Raw genomic sequence first — 24,214 nt, 5'->3', positions numbered from 1 at the left:
AGGTGGTATGTCTGCTTTCCCAGTACAGAGGCTCAGGGAGGTGGAGAAATAGAGCAGGGAGTAAAATGCTGACACTGACGGCTGATGCCAAAGCCCAGGCTCAATTGCAACATCCCCTCAACCCTGAGAACAGCCTCTGGAATATTCCTTTTCTTTGGAATATTCTAGAAGGAATGCAGCCCATAAAACAGGAAAGTCTCAATAAAACTATTATAAAGGGGGAGGCAGAGTCTATCTTTTTTTTTTTCTTTGTGAGGAAGCTCAGCCCTGAGCTAACATCCCATGCCAATCCTCCTCTTTTTTTTGCTGAGGAAGATTGGCCCTGAGCTAACATCCATGCCCATCTTCCTCTACTTTATATGGGATGCTGCCACAGCATGGCTTGACAAGCAGTGCGTCGGTACACTCCCGGTATCTGAGCCTGAGAACCCTGGGCTGCCACAGTGGAGCGCGCGTACTTAACCACTTGCGCCACTGGGCTGGCCCCAGACTCTATCTTAAATCAAACTATATACCTGCTTTACTCTACCAAGGCCAAATCTCCAATAATTATGCCAAAGACACAAAAATTTAATAAAGAGATAATGGTCAAGAACTTAGAGATTAAACTATTACAATGTTATATGTTAATTATATCTCAATTTAAAAAACTGGGGAAAAAAGAACTTAGAGAGCAAAGTAGTTTCAATCACAGACATGACAACAGCATTAAAGAGTCAAGGCACATGAGGCCCTCAAACATTAATTTCATGGGAAGTCCAGCGGGTGGGGAGCAAAGAAGAAAGAGAGTATGGTGGCGAGGACAGAATGGAAATGCTCAAAGTAAATGGCTTTGAAAGTTTATTTTTATATCTCCCAAGTTATTTTATATGTCTAAAACTTTGGCATGCAACAGGCACAAAGGATTTTTTTCTTTATTTCTTTTTTTTTTTTTTTTTGGTGAGGAAGATTGGCCCTGAGCTAACATCTGTTGCCAATCTTCCTCTTTTTGTTTGAGGAAGATTGTCTCTGAGCTAACATCTTTCTCAATCTTCCTCTATTTTGTATGTAGGATGCCTCCATAGCATGGCTTGATGAGCAGGGTGTAGGTCCGCGCCCAGGATCTGAACCCATGAACCCCGGGCCGCCAAAGCAGAGCGTGCAAACTTAACCACTACGCCACCGGGCTGGCCCCACAAAGCATTTTTTTAAAACTGCCAACTATTAATTGACTGATGGTAGGTTGTTGGAATTAAAATTTCTTTAAAAATCTTAATGGTAAATAGCCCTTATTATTTCTAGGCACATCACACCTCTTTCTACAAGAAAAAAAGAAAGATTTGAAACTCCAGTACTTAACTATCTCTTCTCTTATAAAGAAAGTCTATGAGAAAATAACGTTTGCACTAATTTTGAGGACAGTCATCTGCTCACAGCAGGGAATGACTGGAAAGAATACTGAAAAGAGAAGCAAGAATGGGCAACGAGATCACTTCCTGGTTTCTCTCCAATAAGTCTTTATAATTTTAACTGAAATAAATTCAGAGGTCATTAGATACTTCTGCATTCAAAGATAAATGCAAGAGAAAAGTCTCCAAATGACTTCTTGATTATCTGCAATTTGGGATCATCTACACTTCTAACAAAAAAATAAAGAGGGAACGCTACCAGAGTTTTCTCAAAATGAAGAATAAAAATGCAATAAACATATCACTGGGAAAATGTTTAAAAGAAAAGAAAACCTCTGTATTTCGGAATGAAATATTATCTGATGCAGAATATATACAATAATTGCTCTATTATAAACTCTTTTTTCAAAACCAGAGTTCATCACAGAAACATGAGTTTAAAAAATTAATCATCAGGCTATGAATTGTATTGTCATAAAAGAAAACTATTCTTTTCCGCTTATAAACAACAAAACGACCACATATGCAGATGCATGCCTCAGTACCGCAGTGCAGTGGTGTGGTTACTTGTATAAATATTTAAAGTCAGACCTTTGAATTTATAATGAAGTAGTGTACCACTTTACAAAATAAGATCCTAGTAAATTTAGACGTATGACAAATAGAACTCTGTTCAGAATACTCATTGCTGCTGTTGATATTCTAAAACTAAAAATGTAATGATATTCAGATTCCAGCTAAACAAGCGTAATACATGTGCAGAAATCTTAATAGGTCTTGATGAAACGTTACTGCTAAAATTTTTAAATTATCACATGGGCTTTGTAACTGAGGCACAAGCAAGCTTCTTGTCTGGCATTTTTTTTTTTTCCTGCTCTTATTTTAATGAGACACATTCAATTATCACAGGAAAGAAAAGAGTAAAATCAGAAACAGCTGTAGTTGGCCACACAATGACTGGTGTTCCCCACGGAGACTGACGTTGTCACACAGACGCAGGTGCTGAAAGGCTATGTGATGGGGTGCTCACACGTGTAACTGTGTAACATGATCATGAAGAATTCAATAGGCATGCTTATTTTCCACCTCAGTTTCTGCTAATGTAAGCGCACACATCATGCTCTTACAATTAATCGTCCCCTCCAGCACGTAGTAGTTGAATATACTTGCTCTTAGCAGAGTCCACACACCACTAACCTAGAATGTTCTGATTATAAAACAAGGTTGAATCCTGTGTTTGAAACTCTTAGGCAACCATAACTTTACCTGTGATTGGAATCTTTGCTGCCATGCTCTCTTCCTTGCTCTCGTCTCCGCAGCCACTTGAAACGTCTAAAAATCAAACACAAGATAATAAAAGTGTATTTCAAGGTTATATTTACGGAATAGGCCTTTGCTTTTTTTTTTTTCTTAACTGCCATTCCTTTTATTTTCACTGCTTCCCCACCTCCTTTCTTTGCTTAGTTTATTTCTTGTCTGAAATAGTACTGTTCCTAAAAAGAAACCTATTCTAAAACTAAGGTATCTCTATGTTGCTTTCATGCAAAATGATTTAGCCTGACATCTATCAAATTTGACTGGGGCTTAAAACAAGCGAGCCTCAAATCCTGTGCATGTGTATCAGCTTCTGAATATATCCTGAGCAACTCATAGCTCTCTTGGGAATACATTATAGCGGTTTATTGGCATGTCTTAACAATAACGTTAAAATAATCACAATTTTCGGGCCGGCCCCGTGGCTTAGCGGTTAAGTGCGCGCGCTCCGCTGCTGGCGGCCCGGGTTCGGATTCTGGGCGCGCACCGACGTACCGCTTCTCCGGCCATGCTGAGGCCGCGTCCCACATACAGCAACTAGAAGGATGTGCAGCTATGACAGACAACTATCTACTGGGGCTTTGGGGGGAAAAATAAATAAATAAAATCTTTAAGAAAAAATAATAATCACAATTTCTGGATACTAAAAATTGGTTATTAAGTTTTGGGGGGCATAAACTCTGATTCTTAATCATCTGTTTAAACTTATAAAAGGTTCTATTATAATTAAAAAGAATGTTTACCAATTATGAGTAAATTCTATTAAGTGATATCAAAAACTTCACAGTACTCTATGTGAAGTACTTGATGGACTCATTTTCATAGAATCATCTTCATCTTTGTGGGATGATAATAATTATCTACTGCCAAGTGCTTAGTCCTGTTAAGATTTCAATTTATAAAAACTTATTTTATTGGAAATTCAGCAGGACAGCAGATCTACAATTAGGTTTCCTATTCCTGTTAGACTGAATGAAAACATATATTTATTGGAAGGTGGTATAAAACAAATAACATATTATACATATTAAAATTAGAAGTGTTCTTGAGTCTGCTTTTTTATAGGTACACCTTGAGAAAGGGTGTTTGCGTTGACTCTGAATGCGTTTTTGCTGTGGACAGACCCTTTAACAACAGTTACCTTGTTCCCTTGTAAGAACACTGTTGAGCCATAGAGTGGGTTTCGCTTCCTTTATTCCACTACTGTCATTCAGAATAGATGGCAAGCTGCAAGATGATTCATTACTGTGAACGGCCGAACTATCGTCACACTCTTCTGTAGGGGCTTTTTTCAATAACGCTGCTGCCTACAGTGTTTAAAAGAAATAAAAATAAACTCTAGCCACATTCCCGTTGGTCTCAAAGACCCAGCCTTCAGACATAATTTTAGGTTAAGCTTTACTTTGGATTTAATTTGCTTCCTGACATTTAATTGAAATTAAAATGTCTTCAAGATAAAATAACATCTGATTATTTTGCAGCATAATTTAATTCTTTACAACAACTTACACTTGTAATAATACATTTTTTTGTGGCCTGAATCTTATGTCATGCTGAAGTGTTCTGCTTGTGAAGTACGTATGTGAAATGTGACCACTCTTGTGAACCTGGGCTGGTTTATCCAAGATCGACTCTCTCATTGCATGAATGCTGTTGGTTTGGATTGAGAAAGAGATGTGGAAAAATGTGACCTTGCAGTATCCCCATCCTTCCAGAAATGACCCCTGAACTTCCCTCAAATGAGAAGACTGTAGAAAACCTTGGTGGCTGAGAAGGAGACACTAAGCAAAAAGAGAATTGCCCTTATTTTAAAGCATAATTGTCAATCAAGGATAAACACACTCTGCACTTTGCTGCTAAGTCTGCTGGGGAGCTCAGGAAACTTACTAGCCACACTGCCTATCTGTTTTCAAAGGGCACCAAATTGTCTTACCCATATCGCCTCATGTGTCCTGGGCAGGGAGGTGGGCACAGATTTTATCACAGCCAACTTGAGAGGCAGAGAAAAAGTCAAAATTAACAGGACAGGTAAATACCCATGTCTCTTAATTTCTAGGTCAACACTCTTCCCCCAAGAAATAAAACTATACTGGTAACAAGAGTTAAACAACCAATGATGACATTGTCCCGCTGCCAGAGTGTGTTTCTCTCTCATTTCCTACTTGGAAGTGGTGATTTGCCCAGGCTGCTGGGAGAGGAAATCTCGGTGGTGGTGCTGACCTTTCCCTGGTCTCTGGCAACAGTAGTAAATACAAGGAAATGTCCAACTCAACCTGTAGAATGGACACGAGACTCTACAAGTTAATATGAAGAGCAAAACTGGACAAAGCCTCATAGGTCATCTTTAGTTTGAGAGCGAAGGGGTAACAACAGAATTCTCTAGTGAACAAGGGGGAAGATAATCATCTCTTCTCATGAAGATGCCCTGACAGGAAGAATCACAGAGGCAGAATATGGAAGATCTTGCCTTGTAAGTTTGGCTTTGAACATACAAGGCCACTGCCATCGGCCTTGATATCCCTGCAAGGCTCCTGCCCTCTGCCCTCCCCTGGACCAGCTGGCCACCTGGATCCACGGCCTATCCTAGGGGCCGGAGCAGCTGATTTTAGGGGATTTAAGGAATTCTAGTCTCCTCGGCCGAAGGACTTGGTGTCAAGTTAGCCTTGTAGCCAGCACCTGTCTGTGGTCCAGTTCTAGTAACCAGTTCTAGAGGAAGAGGTAGCTCTTCCTCTATTTACATAAAGTAGTCCCTGACTTTTACTCGAGTTGTGATAATTCTCTGTTGGGATGACCTGCATTGTATCCCTGTTTCTGCACACTGGGGTTCAGGTGTAGAGTCCTGCCCTTGAAGCTCAGGCCAGGGCTGGTTCCCATCACTGGCTGCCGTAATGCCTCAATCCCAGCTGCCTACATGGACCACTGTACTGCACCTGCTTCCAGAATCTGTCCAGGAAGACAGGTGTGAAGAATAGTGTCACCTCCTTGACCTGCCATCTCTCAGTTGTCAGTACGCAAGCTGAGCCACTGTGGCCTGTCTCATTTCCAGATCTCCACCTCTCCTGCTCTAGTCTGTCTGCTTCCACAGGGAGATAAGCTCCTATTCTGTGTGCCCAATCATCCTGGATCTATGAAAAGCATTTTAGAATATGAACAAAAAGAACTGACCCAAATTCTGAAGTGAAAGTTATAATTTTCTTTTCCTAAAATAATTCAAACATTCTGAGAGAGCCTCAAATATGTATTTCTTCGTCGTATTACCTTATGCAATAGCTGTAACTAATAATTTCTTGGCATGACTTCGTAATAGCCACTGTTTTAACACATATTTTAAGAATAAAATTGTTAAAGGACTTTCTACACTTTTTACTGTAGAATTTGCAGATAATGGAAACTGTTTTGGATTGTCAATGACTCAGATTACTTGTAACTGGGCCCTCAATGATGACACACAATTTATCTCACTGTTTTGTGCACCCCTTTCATATTAAGACCCTCTTTTGCTTTAGCTGGGTTCCAACTGGGTTTCAAAAGAACACAATAAAATGCTATAATAATCCTGCAAATGTCTTTCTAATAAGTCCTTGTATGCTTGATAAGAATACCACCACTGCTACTAGTTCTACACTCTGCCCTCTTTTTTTTTTTTTTTACCAGGGTGAGGTAAATAAAGTAGTGGGCATACTGCAGGTTTTCACTTATTTCATATATTTTATCCCATTTATCTTCACTACTCAATACTCTTATCTCTAGGATTTCTCTTACTTTTTTGATAGAGATGTTTATAAAAGGACTCATCTTTTAAGATAATCCTAGAGATAATTTCTCAAAGATGAGTCTTTTATTTTATAAGGATTTTGATGGATGGTCAAATTACATGAGAATGGTTGGCTTCACTTTACTGGACCACAGAGCCAACAAAGAGAGCAGCAGATCTGCCCAACGGGTCATTCATAAGGGAACCCACAATATAAATCCCTAATAAGCAGGTAATAATGATAAGCAGGGACAGAAACAAAAGTCAATCTCAGACAAGGAATGGTTAGAGGTTTCTAGTCAAAAACAACTTCTGCAGAGTCAGGAAAAACATCTGTAATACATTCTCAGGATGTACTGTTTGCAGATGCTTTAGCCAGGCATATTTCTAAGGAAGCCTCCAATTTGAAGGAGCTTGCAGTCTGAAACTGACAACCCTAACCCATACCTACAAAGAAACAAAAGCCCAGAGAAGAGGGAACAAGCTGCTTTACACAGCTCATGCTGGGACTGAATGGGCTCTGCAAATTGGAGCTCTCTATCTGAAAAATGCCACCAGACAACAGTTTTACCATGGGCTTCCTGATGGTGCTTATGAATAGACTATGCTTGGGTGTCAACTTATCTGTTAGCTAATAAAGGCTCTCTTTGATTTTATACATTTGGAGCCCAGGAGGGAGACTGGGGACTGTCTCAGTGTTCTCAGCAGTCTGGAGCCTAAGTCAATAGAACAAACTAGTTCCTCACTTTTCTGCCTTTCCAGGAACCAGGAGAAAAGGCTTAGAAATTCAATGCCAAGGCACACACTATTTGTAGAATGACTGATGGTCATATTTCAGATCTTAGAAAGACAAATCGTCCTATGATTTACACTTAGCAGGACACTTAGAATTACCAGCTCAATTCTACCAGAATTTTTCTCAAAGGTCAGTTACGGTTCCTGCTAGGTCTAGAACCCCAAGAGTCATCTAGGCTGCCTCTTAATTTATATCCAGAAACTTAACTGTGATATTCAAATGCATAAATAGACAGATGAAGATAATAATGGAAAAGACTTTGTGTCCAAAATATCATTAAGAAAAATGAAAGGCAAAAATCAAACTGCTCAAAATATTGCAACAAGTTGTACGAATTTACATAAAAACAATTCTTACAAGTCAACAAGAAAAAACATTACCTAATAGAAAAATGAGCAAAGGACACGAACTGGCAAATTATAAAAGAAGAACCACAAAGGGCTCACAAATAGGTAGGGGAAAAGTTTGACCTCAATGGTAATATAAAGGTCAAATGAACAAAAAAATTGGATGTCATTTGCACTTCTCAATTTGGTGCTTAAAAAAAAAAAAGTTGATAGCACCCAGTTTCATAAAGTGCTCAGATTATATATATATATATTTTCCTCCATTCCTTGTGACTTTGATGACCCCTCCAGAGTGAGATCTGGCAGTGCAGAGCAAAAGGCTGAAAGACACACATTCCCTTCGACCTAACAACTCTACATCTAGGAATTCATTCTAAGGAAATAGCATGGATATTTGTACAAACTGAATTGCTCAGATGTTCTTTGAAATTTTTTTACTACAGGAAAAATTAAAAACAACTTAAATGTTGAACAGGAGGCTGGTTAAAGGGACAGTGGAATAGCCACACAGGGGTCTCTGCACAGCTGTTGGGAATGATGTAGAAGAAGATGTGATGGTATGAAAGGAAGTTCACTTGTGACAAGTGGGAAAAAAAGAAGCTATGGACACAAACAGTACAACCCATGTTTGCCAATATATTAAATATTAAAAACCATACACCACAACGTCAACGGGCAATTTTATTTTCTCCTTTTTGTTTACCTTAATATTCCAAGTTTGGTTTTCTTTTTTTTCCTGCTAGTTTTTTAAGACAAACACATGCTAGCTCCAAAGGAATCTGATTTCTGCGACGGATGGTACAAATACAAACAGAAGCGAATGTGAAAGCATTTAATAAAATTACATTTCCTTCTGTATGTAAATCAGTGCTGTTAACGCAGATACAGAAAAGCAAGAGAATTAAAAACCACGGATGTAGACAGTAGATGACAATCTCCCCTAATACACAGATTTAACTGACTTTTTCCTCAAGAACCTTCCTCTTGCACACCAGAAGTAATTTTTCAATGTTTAAAGAGAAATGCAAGCATCATTACCTAAGGTATGTCTAAGTTATACGAAGGGGATTTTATCTGTGCAGCAATTAAAAGAAAGGGGAAAGTATTCATATGAGCCAGCAAATGAGTATTCAAGAGAGAAGATCAAGAGAACAGTCGATCCTTAGGGAGAGATGAAGGGATTTCTGTGACTAGTCATGTGTCTTTCTGGTATGTGTGGTGGGGGCACTCTATGAGTGCCACCAGTAAGCCACTCTGCTTTCCCTGGAGAAGTTCTCCTGGGTGGAAACAGAGATCAGTTAGGAGAGAAGGAGTATTAAGGCACTTTGTGTTTTAATGAAGCACCCAACTCATTTTTTTTCCCACATCAAGTAATTATAAATTTTTCTGATTTAAAAGCCTGCAGCTCAATTATGTAATTGCCTAATAGGGTATGCGGGTGCTGTGGATCTTATCTGGTCTCAAGGGGACATAATCCGAGTTTCAGCGGCTTTAATGATATATTTACTCAAGAGACAGGATTGACTCTAGCTGACAGCAAGGGGACCCACAGGTAAACATCATTTACATGTGACTGTTTAATTAGCCATTTACCCAAGAGATCAAAGTAAATATTTCTGAGCTTCATTAGACTCTTAGCCAAGTAATTTTTAGTAGAACTTTCTTAAATTTTGAAAATCTCTTATTTTTAAGATTTTTATCTACAGAGAAATATGTAACTCATGCTATTTACTAAAGGTGTATATTGTTTCAATACAGGGAAACAACCAAAGATACTTGATTTTGCTAATAGTAAAAGCATGACATGTAAATCAAAACAGTCCTAGAACTCACAAAAGCATTTTGTTCTAAAGTTCGCAAGGCTTGCCCTGCCCACGTCATTTTGGTAACATTGTTCTTTACGGCTGTGCATTTCTTCAGTCACAACCTAACCGTTTCAGAAACTGCCTGCTTACTTCGATTTTTAAGGACAGATTTTGTGATTAATTTATTGGTAATTTTTATGATTGTCACTAAGATGAGATCAGGATGATTTAAAAGGGAACAAAAAACCTACGAGGGGAGGCAGAATAGCACTTGATTCATAAGTTATTAATTGGGCAGCCCCTTCTCATTAATAATGGAGATATTGGGCCGGCCCTGTGGCTTGGCGGTTGGGTGCGCGTGCTCCGCTGCTGGCGGCCCGGGTTCGGATCCTGGGCGCGCACCGACGCACCGCTTCTCTGGCCATGCTGAGGCCGCGTCCCACATACAGCAACTGGAAGGATGTGCAACTATGACACAACTATCTACTGGGGCTTTGGGGGAAAAAATAAATAAATAAAATTAAAAAAAAAAAAAAAAACCAAGCAACACTGAGAGATCCTTTAAAAAAAAAAATAATGGAGTTATTATTTGAAAAATTATGAGTGGATTGGTTGTCTGGAAGTGGGAATACGTTTTCTAATATAAACGACACCTTTTAAAAAAAAGATGACTAGATAGGAAAGGGCAGTAGACCACTACTTACTTCACCCTTGACACGGCTGAGATGTGACCTACTTGAGTGAACAAGAATGGAGTACAATGTTGTTACAAAATGGTACTAGATAAAATGGACAACAAAACCGGAAAACAAATCCTTCTTAGGATCTACATTTATTGGGCCAGCCCAGTGGCATAGTGGTTAAGTTCCCCTGCTCCGCTTCAGCGGCCCAGGGTTTACAAGTTGGGATCCCAGGCGTGGACATATGCATGGCAGGTGCATCAAGCCATACTGTGGCAGGCATCCCACATATAAAGTAGAGGAAGATGGGTATGGATGTTAGCCCAGGGCCAATCTTCCTCAGTAAAAAGAGGAGGATTGGCAACAGATGTTAGCTCAGGGCTAATCTTCCTGACCTAAAAAAAAAAAAGAAAGAAAAAAAAAAAAGATCTACATTTATCAATAGGTGTGGAACGGATCTAAAAAACACAGGTTTTTCCTCAAGAACATGGTTCTTTCTCAAAAAACAGTCACACAACTGGTATCATACCTCAAACAAAACAAAACTATAGGTTATTTATTGAGTCACAGGAAGTGCAGTGAAATGAAAATATGTGTGGGAAGGATAGCACAAGATTACCTCTGAAAAGGGGCATGGGCTTGAGGAGAAGCGCACAGGGGCTGTATCTCCGTAATAATTTATTTCAGGAGAAAGAAATTGGGGAGGAAGGAGGTTAGAGGAGGGAGAGGAGGAGAAGGAGAAAAGGAGGGGAGAAGAAGAGGAGAGAAAGAGCAGAAGAAGGGAGGGAAGGTGCGTGAAAGGGGGAGAGAGAGAAGCCAAGAGGGAGGGGGAAAAGGAGGAGGGGTAGGAAGATGAGGAGAAGGAAGAGGAGGAGCAGGTCTGAGATAAATAGGGTGCAATGGTAACGACACATGTGAGTCTGGGCTGGTAGGCATGGGATTCCTGGGTTCATTTTATCACTCTCTGTTTGTATGTTTGAAATGCTTAAAAAAGCACTTCTACTCTCTTTTAATCAAAGGGGCAAAGAACGGGGGGCTTGAGAAGGACTGAAGGTGCTCTGAAAGGCTTGAGGGTTGATGGCAGAGGCTCTGGACCGCACAGCGACACAGGTGTGTCACTTCAGTGCAGAGATGGCAAGCCGCGCCTCCGGGAGGGGCACATGCAGAATCCTCGAACTTTGCGCACGATAAAAATAAAAAGCATCAAAGCCAGAAAACCCTATATTACATGTAAGGATGAGAAAACATACATGAAACTAGACACGTGCACAAGACATTAAATTCAGGAAAGGAAAGGCCATCTCTCTGAGGATATGGCTTCTCCAGGGAATGACGAGGACCACGACGGGAACGCTCTAAATCTGGCCCCTGGGTGGGAGCCCCTCCTGCCTTCCTTGGGAGTCTGCTCCATGGGTTCCCTGGTCTCTTCAGCAGCTCACGCTCCCCTCTGCGCCAGCTCCTGAGTCAGGCCCCTCCTGCCTTCCTTGGGAGTCTGCTCCATGGGTTCCCTGGTCTCTTCAGCAGCTCACGCTCCCCTCTGCGCCAGCTCCTGAGTCAGGCCCCTCCTGCCTTCCTTGGGAGTCTGCTCCATGGGTTCCCTGGTCTCTTCAGCAGCTCACGCTCCCCTCTGCGCCAGCTCCTGAGTCAGGCCCCTCCTGCCTTCCTTGGGAGTCTGCTCCATGGGTTCCCTGGTCTCTTCAGCAGCTCACGCTCCCCTCTGCGCCAGCTCCTGAGTCAGGCCCCTCCTGCCTTCCTTGGGAGTCTGCTCCATGGGTTCCCTGGTCTCTTCAGCAGCTCACGCTCCCCTCTGCGCCAGCTCCTGAGTCAGGCCCCTCCTGCCTTCCTTGGGAGTCTGCTCCATGGGTTCCCTGGTCTCTTCAGCAGCTCACGCTCCCCTCTGCGCCAGCTCCTGAGTCAGGCCCCTCCTGCCTTCCTTGGGAGTCTGCTCCATGGGTTCCCTGGTCTCTTCAGCAGCTCACGCTCCCCTCTGCGCCAGCTCCTGAGTCAGGCCCCTCCTGCCTTCCTTGGGAGTCTGCTCCATGGGTTCCCTGGTCTCTTCAGCAGCTCACGCTCCCTCTGCGCCAGCTCCTGAGTCAGGCCCCTCCTGCCTTCCTTGGGAGTCTGCTCCATGGGTTCCCTGGTCTCTTCAGCAGCTCACGCTCCCCTCTGCGCCAGCTCCTGAGTCAGGCCCCTCCTGCCTTCCTTGGGAGTCTGCTCCATGGGTTCCCTGGTCTCTTCAGCAGCTCACGCTCCCCTCTGCGCCAGCTCCTGAGTCAGGCCCCTCCTGCCTTCCTTGGGAGTCTGCTCCATGGGTTCCCTGGTCTCTTCAGCAGCTCACGCTCCCCTCTGCGCCAGCTCCTGAGTCAGGCCCCTCCTGCCTTCCTTGGGAGTCTGCTCCATGGGTTCCCTGGTCTCTTCAGCAGCTCACGCTCCCCTCTGCGCCAGCTCCTGAGTCAGGCCCCTCGCTGTCTTGTCTGGCCCACAGCAGGGCCCGCTCCTCCCCGCCTCAGTCCCACTCCAAGCAGACAGAACTCCCCAAGGCGCAGCAGAGACCTCATGACAGCCCCGCTCGCAAAGCTCTACCGGCTTTTCAGAATCTACTCAATAAACACCAACTCCTTAGCCTAGGCTGGACCCGGCACAGCAAGGCTCCACTCCCTCGGACCTTCTCGCCCCCAGCCCACACGTCAGCCACGGAAGACGGCTCTGTTTCCCGGGTCTGGATGGAGTGGAGAAAGAAAACCAGGATGCCACAAGAGGCTTCTAAGTTCCTTGGAAAATGCTGGGGTAGATATGCTTAATTAGGTTAGCTCCAAAACCTGAATCAACGTTATGTAAGGAGTTGAGATTCCTACATAAAACACTATGCAAAAGGCCTGAGAGCAGAAAGTTAAAACCAACCATAAAACCTCACTATTATTTAATCTTTTTTCAAATATGTTAACCATTGCTAAGAACATGACTATTTCCTTAAATGAATAATTTGTACATCTTGAAACTTATTAAAAAAAATAAAAATTACTAACCCCTGTCCTCTGGTCCACGTTTTTGACTGGAAAACTTCAGACTTCTTAGCTACCTCTTCTGTGATAGAATTATCACGTTCTTTCAAGGTGGCCATGTGCTGACCCAACTGTGCCCTCAACAAGCCTGAGGCTGACGCTTGTTCAGATCTGTAACACAGAAATAGGAGACACGTTAGAAATTTGTAGTATTGGGTTACTTATGAGATTCCCATATTTTCAAAGGCCCCTTAATCAAGTTGGTAAAAGACAGTTCATCCAGAAAAGTCTAGAACCTAATATATTCTGGACTAAGGGAATTTCCAGAGTCTTGGTATTTCTTTTTTAATTTTATTTTGGTTATGATTTCATTGCTAGATGAGCATTCTCAACTTTGGCTGCATACTGGAACTACTTGGGGAGGTTTGCAAAATCCAGGTGCCTAATGCCACCCCTACAGAGTCTAGTAAAATTGGCCTGAGGCGTGGTCCAGCCATTTGGATTTTTTAAGGCTCACAGAGCGATTCTAATGCGCGGCCATGGTTTCAAATCACTGCACAGATAGTCAGCCTCCTCTTAAGTGTAGTTAAGAGAAACAGATCACATTTCCATCTCAACAACAGTTGATTCCTGTTATATACTTACTATGAAATTTTTTAAAAATTAAGATATTATTAGGAAAGAGTTAAAAGGAAGCCTATATTGCTGCCTAGACTACGGTATTTAGATACTAAAAGGAACCAGGTTCCCTTAGGGAAATGCCCTGTTCTAGTTCTGGGGCAGGAAATGTACAAGATGAGCCTGGAAAACCTTGTCATACTAGAAAGTACGGAAGCTATCAAAGACCACTGAGTCATGTCAAAAGGCCTCAGAGGCCATCTTGAAAGGGTTCCTGCTGGCCAAAGATGGGACAATTTGAGCACCAAAAAGAACAATGAGTGCAATGGATTTAAACACAGCAAATATATAAAAATGTACAAGTTCATTTAAAAAATAAATAATAAAAAGTTTTAAAAATAATAAAAAATCTTTGGATTCAGCCTCAAAAAGGAAGGAAATCCCATCACATTCTACAACATGGATGAATCTTAAGGACACTATGCTAAGTAAAATAAGCTAGTCACAAAAAGACAAATACTTTATGATTCCACTTACATAAGACACCTAGAGTAGTCAAATTCATAGAAACAGAAAGCAGAATGGTGATTGCTAGGTGCTGGGAGAGGGAGAAATGGAGAGCTATTTAATGGATACAGAGTTTCAGTTTTGTAAGATGAAAAAGTTCTAGAGATCTGCTGCAGAACAATGTGAATGTACTTAACACTACTGAGCTGTACACTCAAAAATGGTTAAGATGGTAAATTTTATGTCATGTGTGTTTCACCAAAATTGAAAATATAAACAAATAAACAAACCTTTGGAGGCTGCTAGGGAAACAACTTGATATTCTGAAAATTGGTAAGTAAAGGGATAGAATCAAGCATTTATCCTGCCTTTGTGGTCAAAAAATGCATTTCACAATTAACAAGTAGTTGCTGGGAAAAGTTCTTCCAACTAATAAATGCAGAAGAAATTAACAAATTAGAAAAGTCACCATTTTGTAAGTCCAAATTAATGAATGCATCTAGGAAATGATCATAATTTTGTGGAAACTGCATAACAGTAAACTTTATACTGAAGCATCAGTCTATCAATGTTCAAACCCACAGAGCAGTCTTCCTAACAACATGACAACCAGACATCACATGCGGCCTGAGGGGGGTGTAATAAGAAGTACAAGCACTGGGGCAGCCCGGTGGCGCAGCAGTTAAGTGCGTGCACTCTGCTTCGGTGGCCTGGGGTTCGCAGGTTCGGATCCCAGGCGTGCACCAACGCACCGCTTGTCAAGCCATGCTGTGGCAGCATCCCGTATAAAGTAGAGGAAGATGGGCATGGATGTTAGCTCAATGCCAATCTTCCTCAGCAAAAAAAAAAAAAAAAGGAGGATTGGCATCGGATGTTAGCTCAGGGCTGATCTTCCTCACAAAAAAAAAAAAAAAAGAAGTACAAGCACCACCTATGACGTTGTCTTGCCAAAATAACTGGGCTGGAGTATAATCATGTATCTGGATTGAACCAGCAGTTTACAGGTGACAGCATTTCGATCCTGATACAAACAAAGCAAATGTAAAATGACTTTTTTGAGATAATCAAGACAAACTCACAAGAAATAGGTATCAGATAAAGTAAAGTATCTTGTTAAATGGTAATGTATTATATCCTTATATGTTAGAGATATAAGTATTTGTGAGTATTTATAAGTAAAATATGTTCTCTCTTTTAAACTACTCAAAGAAAAAAGTGTGGATGAGGGAAAGATAAAACAAGACTAGCAAAATGTTGACAACTGGTGGATCTGGGTGAGGGGTACATGGGACTTCATTATGTTATTATAGTGGCTTTTGTGAATGTTTTAAAAATTTCAAAGTAAAAAGTTAAAAAACAGTGTACTAATGTCTGCAACTTACTTGGAAATGCATAAAAATAAGAGATTGTGACTGATGGATGGATGGAAATATGAAGAGACAGACATATGGGAGTGCAATCAAATGTCAATGGTAGAATCTGGGTGGTGGGTATATGGATGCTCATTACACAGTTCCTTTTACTTTTCTGTATGTTTGGAAATTTTCATAAGAAAATATTTGGAAAAAAAGTAAGTCTAGGTACAATTCAGAACCTTCTTTAATAAATCTTAATTGTTATAATCTTTGCCTGACCTAACTCTAGTTTTTCCCAAGAGTTGAATAAAGTGGGATGGGTCATCGGAATCCTTGAACTTATTTAAAAACTTCCCAGAATGATTCTAAGGTTTCTGGCTGGTTTGGTAGAAAGCCCCTTCAGCAACTTGCCTTTCTTGGTTCTGTCTAGACCTCACCAATGTCATAATGCACCCAATTCCTTTGTTCTGTTTCTATGTAAATGAAGCAACTTTTTTCTACATTTGGTTTCAAAAGAGATTTCCCTACCGGGAAAATGCAATCACAGGCTACCAGCAAATTCTAGTCCATTCAGCCGTTTCATTTCTCATAATGAGTAAATCAATTGTGCTTCTGGTCTGAAAAGATGTTTACTTAGGTTGAGTTAAACTTAGAAACAAGTTTAAGTAGGGTGAATTAAGTTAATTCAAGTAGTTGGGATGGAAGTAGGGTGAATTAAGTTAATTCAAGTAGTTGGGATGGACTGAATTATGAGAGACCGTCTCGCTGGTGACTGATACATGTGACTTCTGCAGAGGCAAAGCCAAGGCAAGAGGCTACTAATGTCCCCCCAACTGTAACCATCCTTTGGGCTCTGGTATGAAAGAACTAGCTAAGGTTTCCTATAATTATTATACATACCTCACAAAAGGACAAAACCCATTAATTGACTTGCATGGAGTCAAACAGCAAATGAGCTATGGAAGGAGGTACAGCATCTAGAGTCTGTGACTTCTGAACAGTTAAGCCAACACTTATAGCACAAAACCAGGCTTTCGTGCAGATTGATTTCAGGACAAATTGGGTGAGGAGTACAACAGCCATGGCTCTCCTTGCATGGAGTCTTGCCCATGTTTCTACATAAACACACCAAATCAGAAAATTTGCAAAGTGGTACAAAGGATTTTTTTTGTGTGTGTGAGGAAGACCAGCCCTGAGCTAACATCCAATGCCAATCCTCCTCTTTTTTGCTGAGGAAGACTGGCCCTGGGCTAACATCCGTGCCCATCTTCCTCTACTTTATATGGGACGCCGCCACAGCATGGCCTGACAAGCGGTGCGCTGGTGTGCACCTGGGATCCGGGCCAGCGAACCCCGGGCTGCCACAGAGGAGCGCGAGCACTTAACCGCTTGTGCCACTGGGCCGGCCCAAGGTACAAAGGATTTAAAGGAGTTTTTTTTTTCTCTTTCGTCTACTTTACATTGGAAAATTTATAACATCAATGCCACAGAGAAAAAACAAAGTTCAATGTCAGCTAAATTATATACTCCTTTAATTAAAAAGATAATAAAAGAATAGACTTTAAACAGTCTATAATTAACTTCATACACTTGGAATGGCTTCCAATCAGAAAACTGCAATTTAAGTAAATGTACCAACATTTCCTAATTACAACTGATTTACAACAGATTGGTAACTTGACCAAAGTTTTAAATGCAGACAAAATGGTAAGTACCCTGAATTTTATTCTGAACATAATAGGCAGAATAAAATAAAGAGGTTTTTACATACTGTAATCCAAATAATATAAAGCTGACTCAATTTTTCAGCATGAGTTTGAGAGCACAATTGGGCAACTGTATCTGAAAGTAGCCACTAACAAGAGACAATTAATTAGTTGCACCTGGAAAAAAAATAAAATAATGAGTACTCTCAATATGGATTTCATATACGATAAAATTACTTTAGTAATCATTTTTATGTTAAAATATGTTTTCCAGAAGGCAATAATGAACAAATTTTTTATCAATTACCCCAAATGACATGAATTATATTTTAATAATTCACGATTGTCTAAAATAACAACTTGGTCTTCCACCTAATAACAGTAAACTTTTCATATGAAGGTCTTTGAACACTTAATCCCTGATATAACAAAAATCAATAATGATGATAGGAATGGTTTTGTTCTTTTTCCTTTTAAGATGCTTCACTTTGTGAGCAGGAATTCAGAAGTCTTCTCACTATCTTTTAGAGTACGCTGTGGGGCAGGTATCCCATCTTGCAGATGAGATTATAGTAAAGAGATAGACCTCGACAGCCATGGTTGGGTCAGGGGCACAAGCAGGGCTGCCGCCACACCAAACACAGTTCTCTTCAACAGGCTTTAAGGAGTTCATAACCCATTAGAGCCTTCCTACTCTGCCTGGCTTAAATTCTAATGACATCAGTGTCATTAACAATTAAGGAACAAAAGTAGATCATTCTCTCCAAATCTGTGTTTCTGAAATAGTTTATCAAGTTGACCAGTTGACTGCTTTGGTCCAGGGGAGATCTCAAAGCAGATGGGAATATATCACTTAGGGGAGTGCCCAAAATAATTCCTGGGTGCTGAGGGGCACAGAGGGTGGCTAGATCAAGAAGAGCAGCAAGGAGCCCGACGCCATGATTAAAACTTGTTAGAGGGGCTGGCCTGGTGACCTAGTGGTTGAGTTTGGCGTGCTCCACTTTGGCAGCCCTGCTTCACGGGTTCGGATCCCAGGTGTGAATCCACACCACTCACTCATCAGCCATGCTGTGGCAGTGACCCACATACAAAATAGAGGCGGATTAGCACAGATGTTAGCTCAGGGCTAAACTTCCTCAAGCAAAAAAAGAGGAAGACTGGCAACAGATGTTAGCTCAGGGCTAATCTTCTTCAGCAAAAATAAATAAATAAATAAAACTCGTTAGAAAGAATCTGTATTTAAAGACCTGACTGCTTATCTCTCAAAGGTCATATAAACACTTGGCACTTTTTCCAAGGCTAGACAGTGAACCAGTGACAATCAGTGTGCATTCAACAGCACCCCCAGTCACAACACACAATGGGGTATAAAAGGGCAATCCTAATCGTAACAGAACATAACACTGACATTAGTAACCATTCCTGACTTCTTTATCTGGCTTAAAAAAATGATTGTGGTAAAGAAGCAGTCTTGCAGCCTCCAGATATTAATTTTAAAATTTGTGTTGGTCATAAAGAAGGATCATTTCTTAGGCAAAGCTGATTTATACATAACTGTAGACCAACAGTCATGCAAAATGCAACCTTTCATAATGGAAATCAATGCTCTCTTATGCATGTTGAGAAACTATACAAATGTCTAGTCTAGTAGATGTAGATATTTTATCTCATCACCCACAATCACAGTTTGGCAGCGTAGGTTAAGAGAGTCACACAATGAATCATTTAGTCTAACAAGTCAGTTTGCACAGAGAATTATAAATGCATATATGCTTTCTATGCCACATACCACAACTGTGGTTTATGCAAAATAGTATATCAACAGATACAAAAAAGCAGTGAGAAAGAAACAGGGGCCTGGTTACAGAGCCTCACAACACATAATCACCAAATGACCTATAGAGTGCAGAAAGACTCCGCCCCAGACAGCTTCTTCCACCGCCTTGTAAAGGAGTATTTAAGACTGCTGTTTTTTATCTTGCATGATAAAACAACAGGAAAGAGGGGGAGCCGGCCCCATGGGTTAGCGGTTACGTGCACGCGCTCCGCTACTGGCGGCCCAGGTTCGGATCCCGGCACCCACTGACGTACCGCTTGAACGGCCATGCTGAGGCCGCGTCCCACATACAGCAACTAGAAGGATGTGCAACTATGACATACAACTATCTACTGGGGCTTTGGGGAAAAAAAGGAGGAGGATTGGCAATAGATGTTAGCTCAGAGCTGGTCTTCCTCAGCAAAAAGAGGAGGATTGGCATGAATGTTAGCTCAGGGCTGATCTTCCTCACAAAAAAAAAAAAAAACAAACAAAAAACAGGAAAGAGGATTTTCTTGCATTGCCCTTTACTGCTTCAGGTTGAAAAGTTACTGACCAGGAAGGTCATTTCCAGCATTTTCCACAGTTTGGAGATCACTAGTACAGATGCAGAAGGTAATGTATACACATTCAGGACTTGTGAACCTCATCTTGTGCTCTGTTAAATGGAACATATGATTGGCCAAGTCTTCTTGTGACAAGGCCCTTTTAGAAACCATCATCTTGACTTCTCACGCCTTCATGAGATTTATGCTGAATTCTACTCTGAAGAAAATCATTAACATAAAACAGCCTATGTGGCACACTGACGGTAGAGAAAATGATGTTAGATATAAGATAACCAGACCCAAAGCCCCTCTCACTCTCAGCGAAACAAGGTCCTTTCAGGTGGGCTTTCACAGACACTCATCTGCTGACCATGCTCGAGAAATAATTTGTTCTCTGCTAGTAAATAGTGGGGATATATTTTAATAAAAGGAAATATAGTCAGTCCCCAAAATAAAAATCAGAGTTAGGTCACTGGCAACAATTATGCAACATGAATTAGGCACCGACCAGGTGCCAACACTGGACAAACCATTACACAAATTACACATATGTAATTCTATGAACTCAATAAGTCGCTCAGATGCCACAAAGCTTCTGAGGCCATGAAAAGAAACCCACACTACCTAAAAGGTGGGTAGAGGGTAGAGAACAGATTTCTGATTGACTCAGGAAGGATGTACAAGAATCATGGTTCACATGTGCCAACTACCCTGCAAATAATTAACCCCCTCTCTCTGTCATCCTAGCTTTATGGCCTTTAAGGGATATCCTTGAAGTGGTGGCTCTCAAACCTGAGGGAGGGTAGTTCCCTTAAGGGCTCATTAAAACCCAGGTGGCTGGGTCTTACCCCCAGATTCCTGATTCAGTGAGGCCTGGGCGGGGAAAACGTGTTCCCAGGTCTTGTTGATGCTGCTGGTCCAGAGACCATACTTGCAGATTGGGGGCCTGTATCTTCTAGATTGGGGGCCTGTATCACCAGCATGACCTTGGAAATTGAGGAATCCATCTGGGGTTTGGACTTGCCAATGACATCCCTCTAGGGTGGTGGCTAGACTAGATTATATCCTGGGTTGTTCACGAAGGTATGCTAATATACCAGATGAAGGCTACCTGTGCTCCCTCCCCCCAAGTAAGCCCTTAAAACGTTGTTATGAGTAGGGATTGAGTGGATATATCCAATTAACAATTAGAAACAAATACATTTACAAAGAAGTTAATGGTCAAGTCCATAAAACAGTTAAACTGACAACTACAAGTGTCTATCCCAGTGGTGACCGTGTGGACTAGTGTTTTGTTTTCATTTGGAAGCATCTGGGAACAAGAATGGCCATCCTTCCACAGCAGCAATTTCATCCCAATAATACCTGACTTGCTTTTCATGGCTGCCACCTCCAGGTAAGAGTCTCGGAGGCTGGTGAAGGACAGCTGTTCCACAGGCTTCAAGGTCTTCTTTCAGAATGTCACTGTGATTATAGAGCCTATAAAATAAAACAGGTGCTGCATGAGATGTTTATTTAAGCACAGATGGCCCAGCTTCTAGAATCTATGGAGGTTCTTCGTGGTTTATTGACATATCTGTAATATAATCTAGACACAAAAATGCAGCAACTAGACTATCTCTCGACAAAGATGCAAAATGGGGCATTTTGAAAACCTTGTTTGTGTGTATGTGGCAGTTTTAAATCCATCAGTGGAAGTAACTTTTAACCCTTTGAAGACTTTAATGACCTTCAAATCGACAGCTATGCAATCTCATTCCACATTCCACCTGACTGATAGGAATGCTAGATAATCTTAACAGCAGAAAAGGCTAATTTTCTATTGTCAATCATAACAAAGTTAGATCTCCACAACTCATGTGAAATTTACTTAAATCGTCACTGCTAAGAAATTGAAAACTGCTGGCTGGATACTGGTTATGTCCTCTATTTCTGAACGCAGAAAAATGACTATTATTTCTCCATTCAGATCCCACTGCAATACAATTTTCTTTATTTTTAGTAAGAAGAGGAAGGGAGGGAAAGAGGGATTTAGCCTTCATTATCTATTTCCAGTCTACTGGGGGACTGGTCTAGTCTAACAATTTGGCCACTGTTTTAGGTTAGGTCTGTCACGGTATCATAGTAGCTTCCAAAGAGACTGGTTAGAAACTTCCTTTAAAAAAATATCTATTTGGGGGAAAGCATGATTCTAAAAAGCTATAGGAGAAGATATCAAAGACAAAACAGTATTTCTACTTTAAAGAAGCTGATGACATACGTAGTTGGGAATATTCAACATGTACTCCAAAAAGAAAATGAAGCAACTTGTAAAGCAATGTGTTAATTAGCAACATCTTACTAACTTGTAGTTAGTACAACAGTGGGTTAAGTTACTGGATCCATTTGATGGCCATGTGCCTAATATCAAAAGGATGAAAGAGATGTGCTCTGTTTGTCTATTAGAGGGTGAGTGACAAGTGTAGGCTCAGGCACCCTGACTCTGAAGCAGGCTTTTATCCTGGGAAGGAAATATAAATGTCGTGTCATGTCCGTCCCCCACCCCCACCCCCCCACCCCCCATTCAAGCCCTATTCTGGACCCTAGGCCACCCTATGGGCGCTCCAGTTCCTTGCCGTGTCTCAAGCTCTTGTCTAAACTCTAAGCCTAAGATTCTTAGTCCTTCTGGGCCACATCCTGTGTTGGATCCTTCACCTCTGAGCTCTGCTGCCAAAAACCTCCCATTTTTTGATCGGGTTGTTTTGTTTTTTGTTGTTGAGTTGTATGAGTTCTTTATATATTTTGGAAATTAACCCCCTGTTGGATATATGGTTTGCAAATATTTTCTCCTAGTTGGTGGGTTGTTTTTTCATTTTGTTCATGAATGGCCAACAGGCATATGACAAGATGTTCAACATCACTAATTATCAGGGAAATGCAAATCAAAACTACAATGCGATTTCACCTTACATCCATCAGAATGGCTATAATTAACAAGACAAGAAATAACAAATATTGGAGAGGATGTGGAGAAAAGGGAACCCTCATACATAACTGGTGCAAATGCAAACTGGTGCAGCCACTATGGAAAACAGTATGGAGATTTCTTATAAAATTAAAAATAGAAATACCATATGATCCAGATATCCCACTACTGAGTGTTCATCCAAAAACATGAAAGCAACAATTCAAAGAGATTTATGCATCCCTATGTTCATCACAGCAATATTCACAACAGCCAAGACATGGAAGCAACCCAAGTGCCCATCAACGGATGAATGGATAAAGAAGACATGGTATATAGATACAGTGGAATACTACTCAGCCATAAAAAAAGACAAAATCATGCCATTTGTGACAAAATAGATGGACCTTGAGGGTATTATACCAGGCAAAATAAGCCAGACAGAGAAAGATAAACACCGTATGATTTCACTCATATGTGGAAGATAAACACGTGGATACGGAGAACAGATTATTGGTTACCAGAGGGGAAGGGAGTAGGCAGAGAGTGAAAGGAGTAAAGGGGCACATATGTATGGTCACAGATAAAAACTAGACTATTGGTGGTGAACACAAAGCAATCTATACAGAAACTGATATATGATATTGTATACCTGAAATTTATACAATGTTATATGCCAATATGACCTCAATAAAATAATTTAAAAAATAAATTAAAAAACAAACAAACAAAAAACCTTCCAGACTCCTGGCCTATATGACTTATAGTACCTATAATACTTCTTTTTCCTTTGGCAAAATCTGGTTCCTAATTCTTCCTGGAAGGCTTTATCTCGTCACCACTCAATTCACAAAATAACACCTGCCCTTAAGAAAAGGAAGACAGGCCCATCGGAGGTAAGCCAATTTCAGAGCAGCAAAGGAGAGCACATAATCACTGGGAAGGCAATCAGGAGTTGTGAGGCAGTAGAGAGACAGAGAGCTCCTTGGCATCACAAGGGCTTGACTATGGAGGAGGAACTTCAGCTGGGCAAGATTTAGACAGAAGGGGAGATGACCCTTTAAGCTAAGGGGTGGCACAGGCAAAGGTGTGAGGAAATGCCATGGTAGGAGGGGTGTCGGGACCAGCAAGGACACAAGTCTGGCCAGGTGGGGGTTGCTGTTTGTGGTGATAAGATAGTAATGGGAAATAAAATTCAATATGAAACTCGGGTGAGAAAATAGTAATAAATCTTGCGGATTTCTGAGCTATGGCTGGTTTCTTGAAAGCAGTGTTTTTGAGAGGGTTAGCCTGGCAGCCGTGCACAGATGCAGTTGGTGAGGGGACAGACACGAGACCCAGACCACAGCCAGGAGACTGAACTTGTGCTCTAGATGGCAGGGGAAGAGTGTGTAAGTGTGAGAGCAGTGGTGGGGGTGGCAGAGAGGGAGAACAGTCATTCACGGCTCAGCTGGGGGGAAGTCAAGCGCCTACAGCTGGTGGGGTGGGCTCGCGAAAAACTGGGGTGTGTGCCTCACTCAAAGGGCCAGTCACTCTCAGCTCCCGCAGTGGAATGTGTCTCAGTGACGTCGATCTTCCTAGTTTTCAAGAGAAGCTGGAAATTCACAATTGCTAGTTTTATTTTTATGTGACAT

The 24,214-nt window shown here is 41.3% G+C and overlaps 1 protein-coding gene across 1 annotated transcript in view; it reads right to left on the bottom strand.

The window, feature by feature from the left end:
- The window catches only part of LOC131402699 (centrosomal protein kizuna-like), a 67,182-nt gene that overhangs the window by 14,620 nt on the left and 28,348 nt on the right, over nt 1-24,214 (bottom strand). The window contains exons 5-7 of the mRNA XM_058537294.1: nt 13,164-13,234; nt 3,844-4,009; nt 2,655-2,720 (exon numbers count right to left, since the gene is read on the bottom strand). Of these exons, the coding sequence (XP_058393277.1) occupies nt 2,655-2,720; nt 3,844-4,009; nt 13,164-13,234 (303 nt within the window). The remainder of the gene's footprint in view (nt 1-2,654; nt 2,721-3,843; nt 4,010-13,163; nt 13,235-24,214) is intronic.

The sequence above is a fragment of the Diceros bicornis genome, unplaced genomic scaffold (genome assembly GCF_020826845.1).
Source record: "Diceros bicornis minor isolate mBicDic1 unplaced genomic scaffold, mDicBic1.mat.cur scaffold_230_ctg1, whole genome shotgun sequence".
NCBI lineage: Eukaryota > Metazoa > Chordata > Mammalia > Perissodactyla > Rhinocerotidae > Diceros > Diceros bicornis.
Note: the sequence above shows the minus strand (reverse complement) of the source record. Positions and strands in the feature narration are given on the sequence as shown.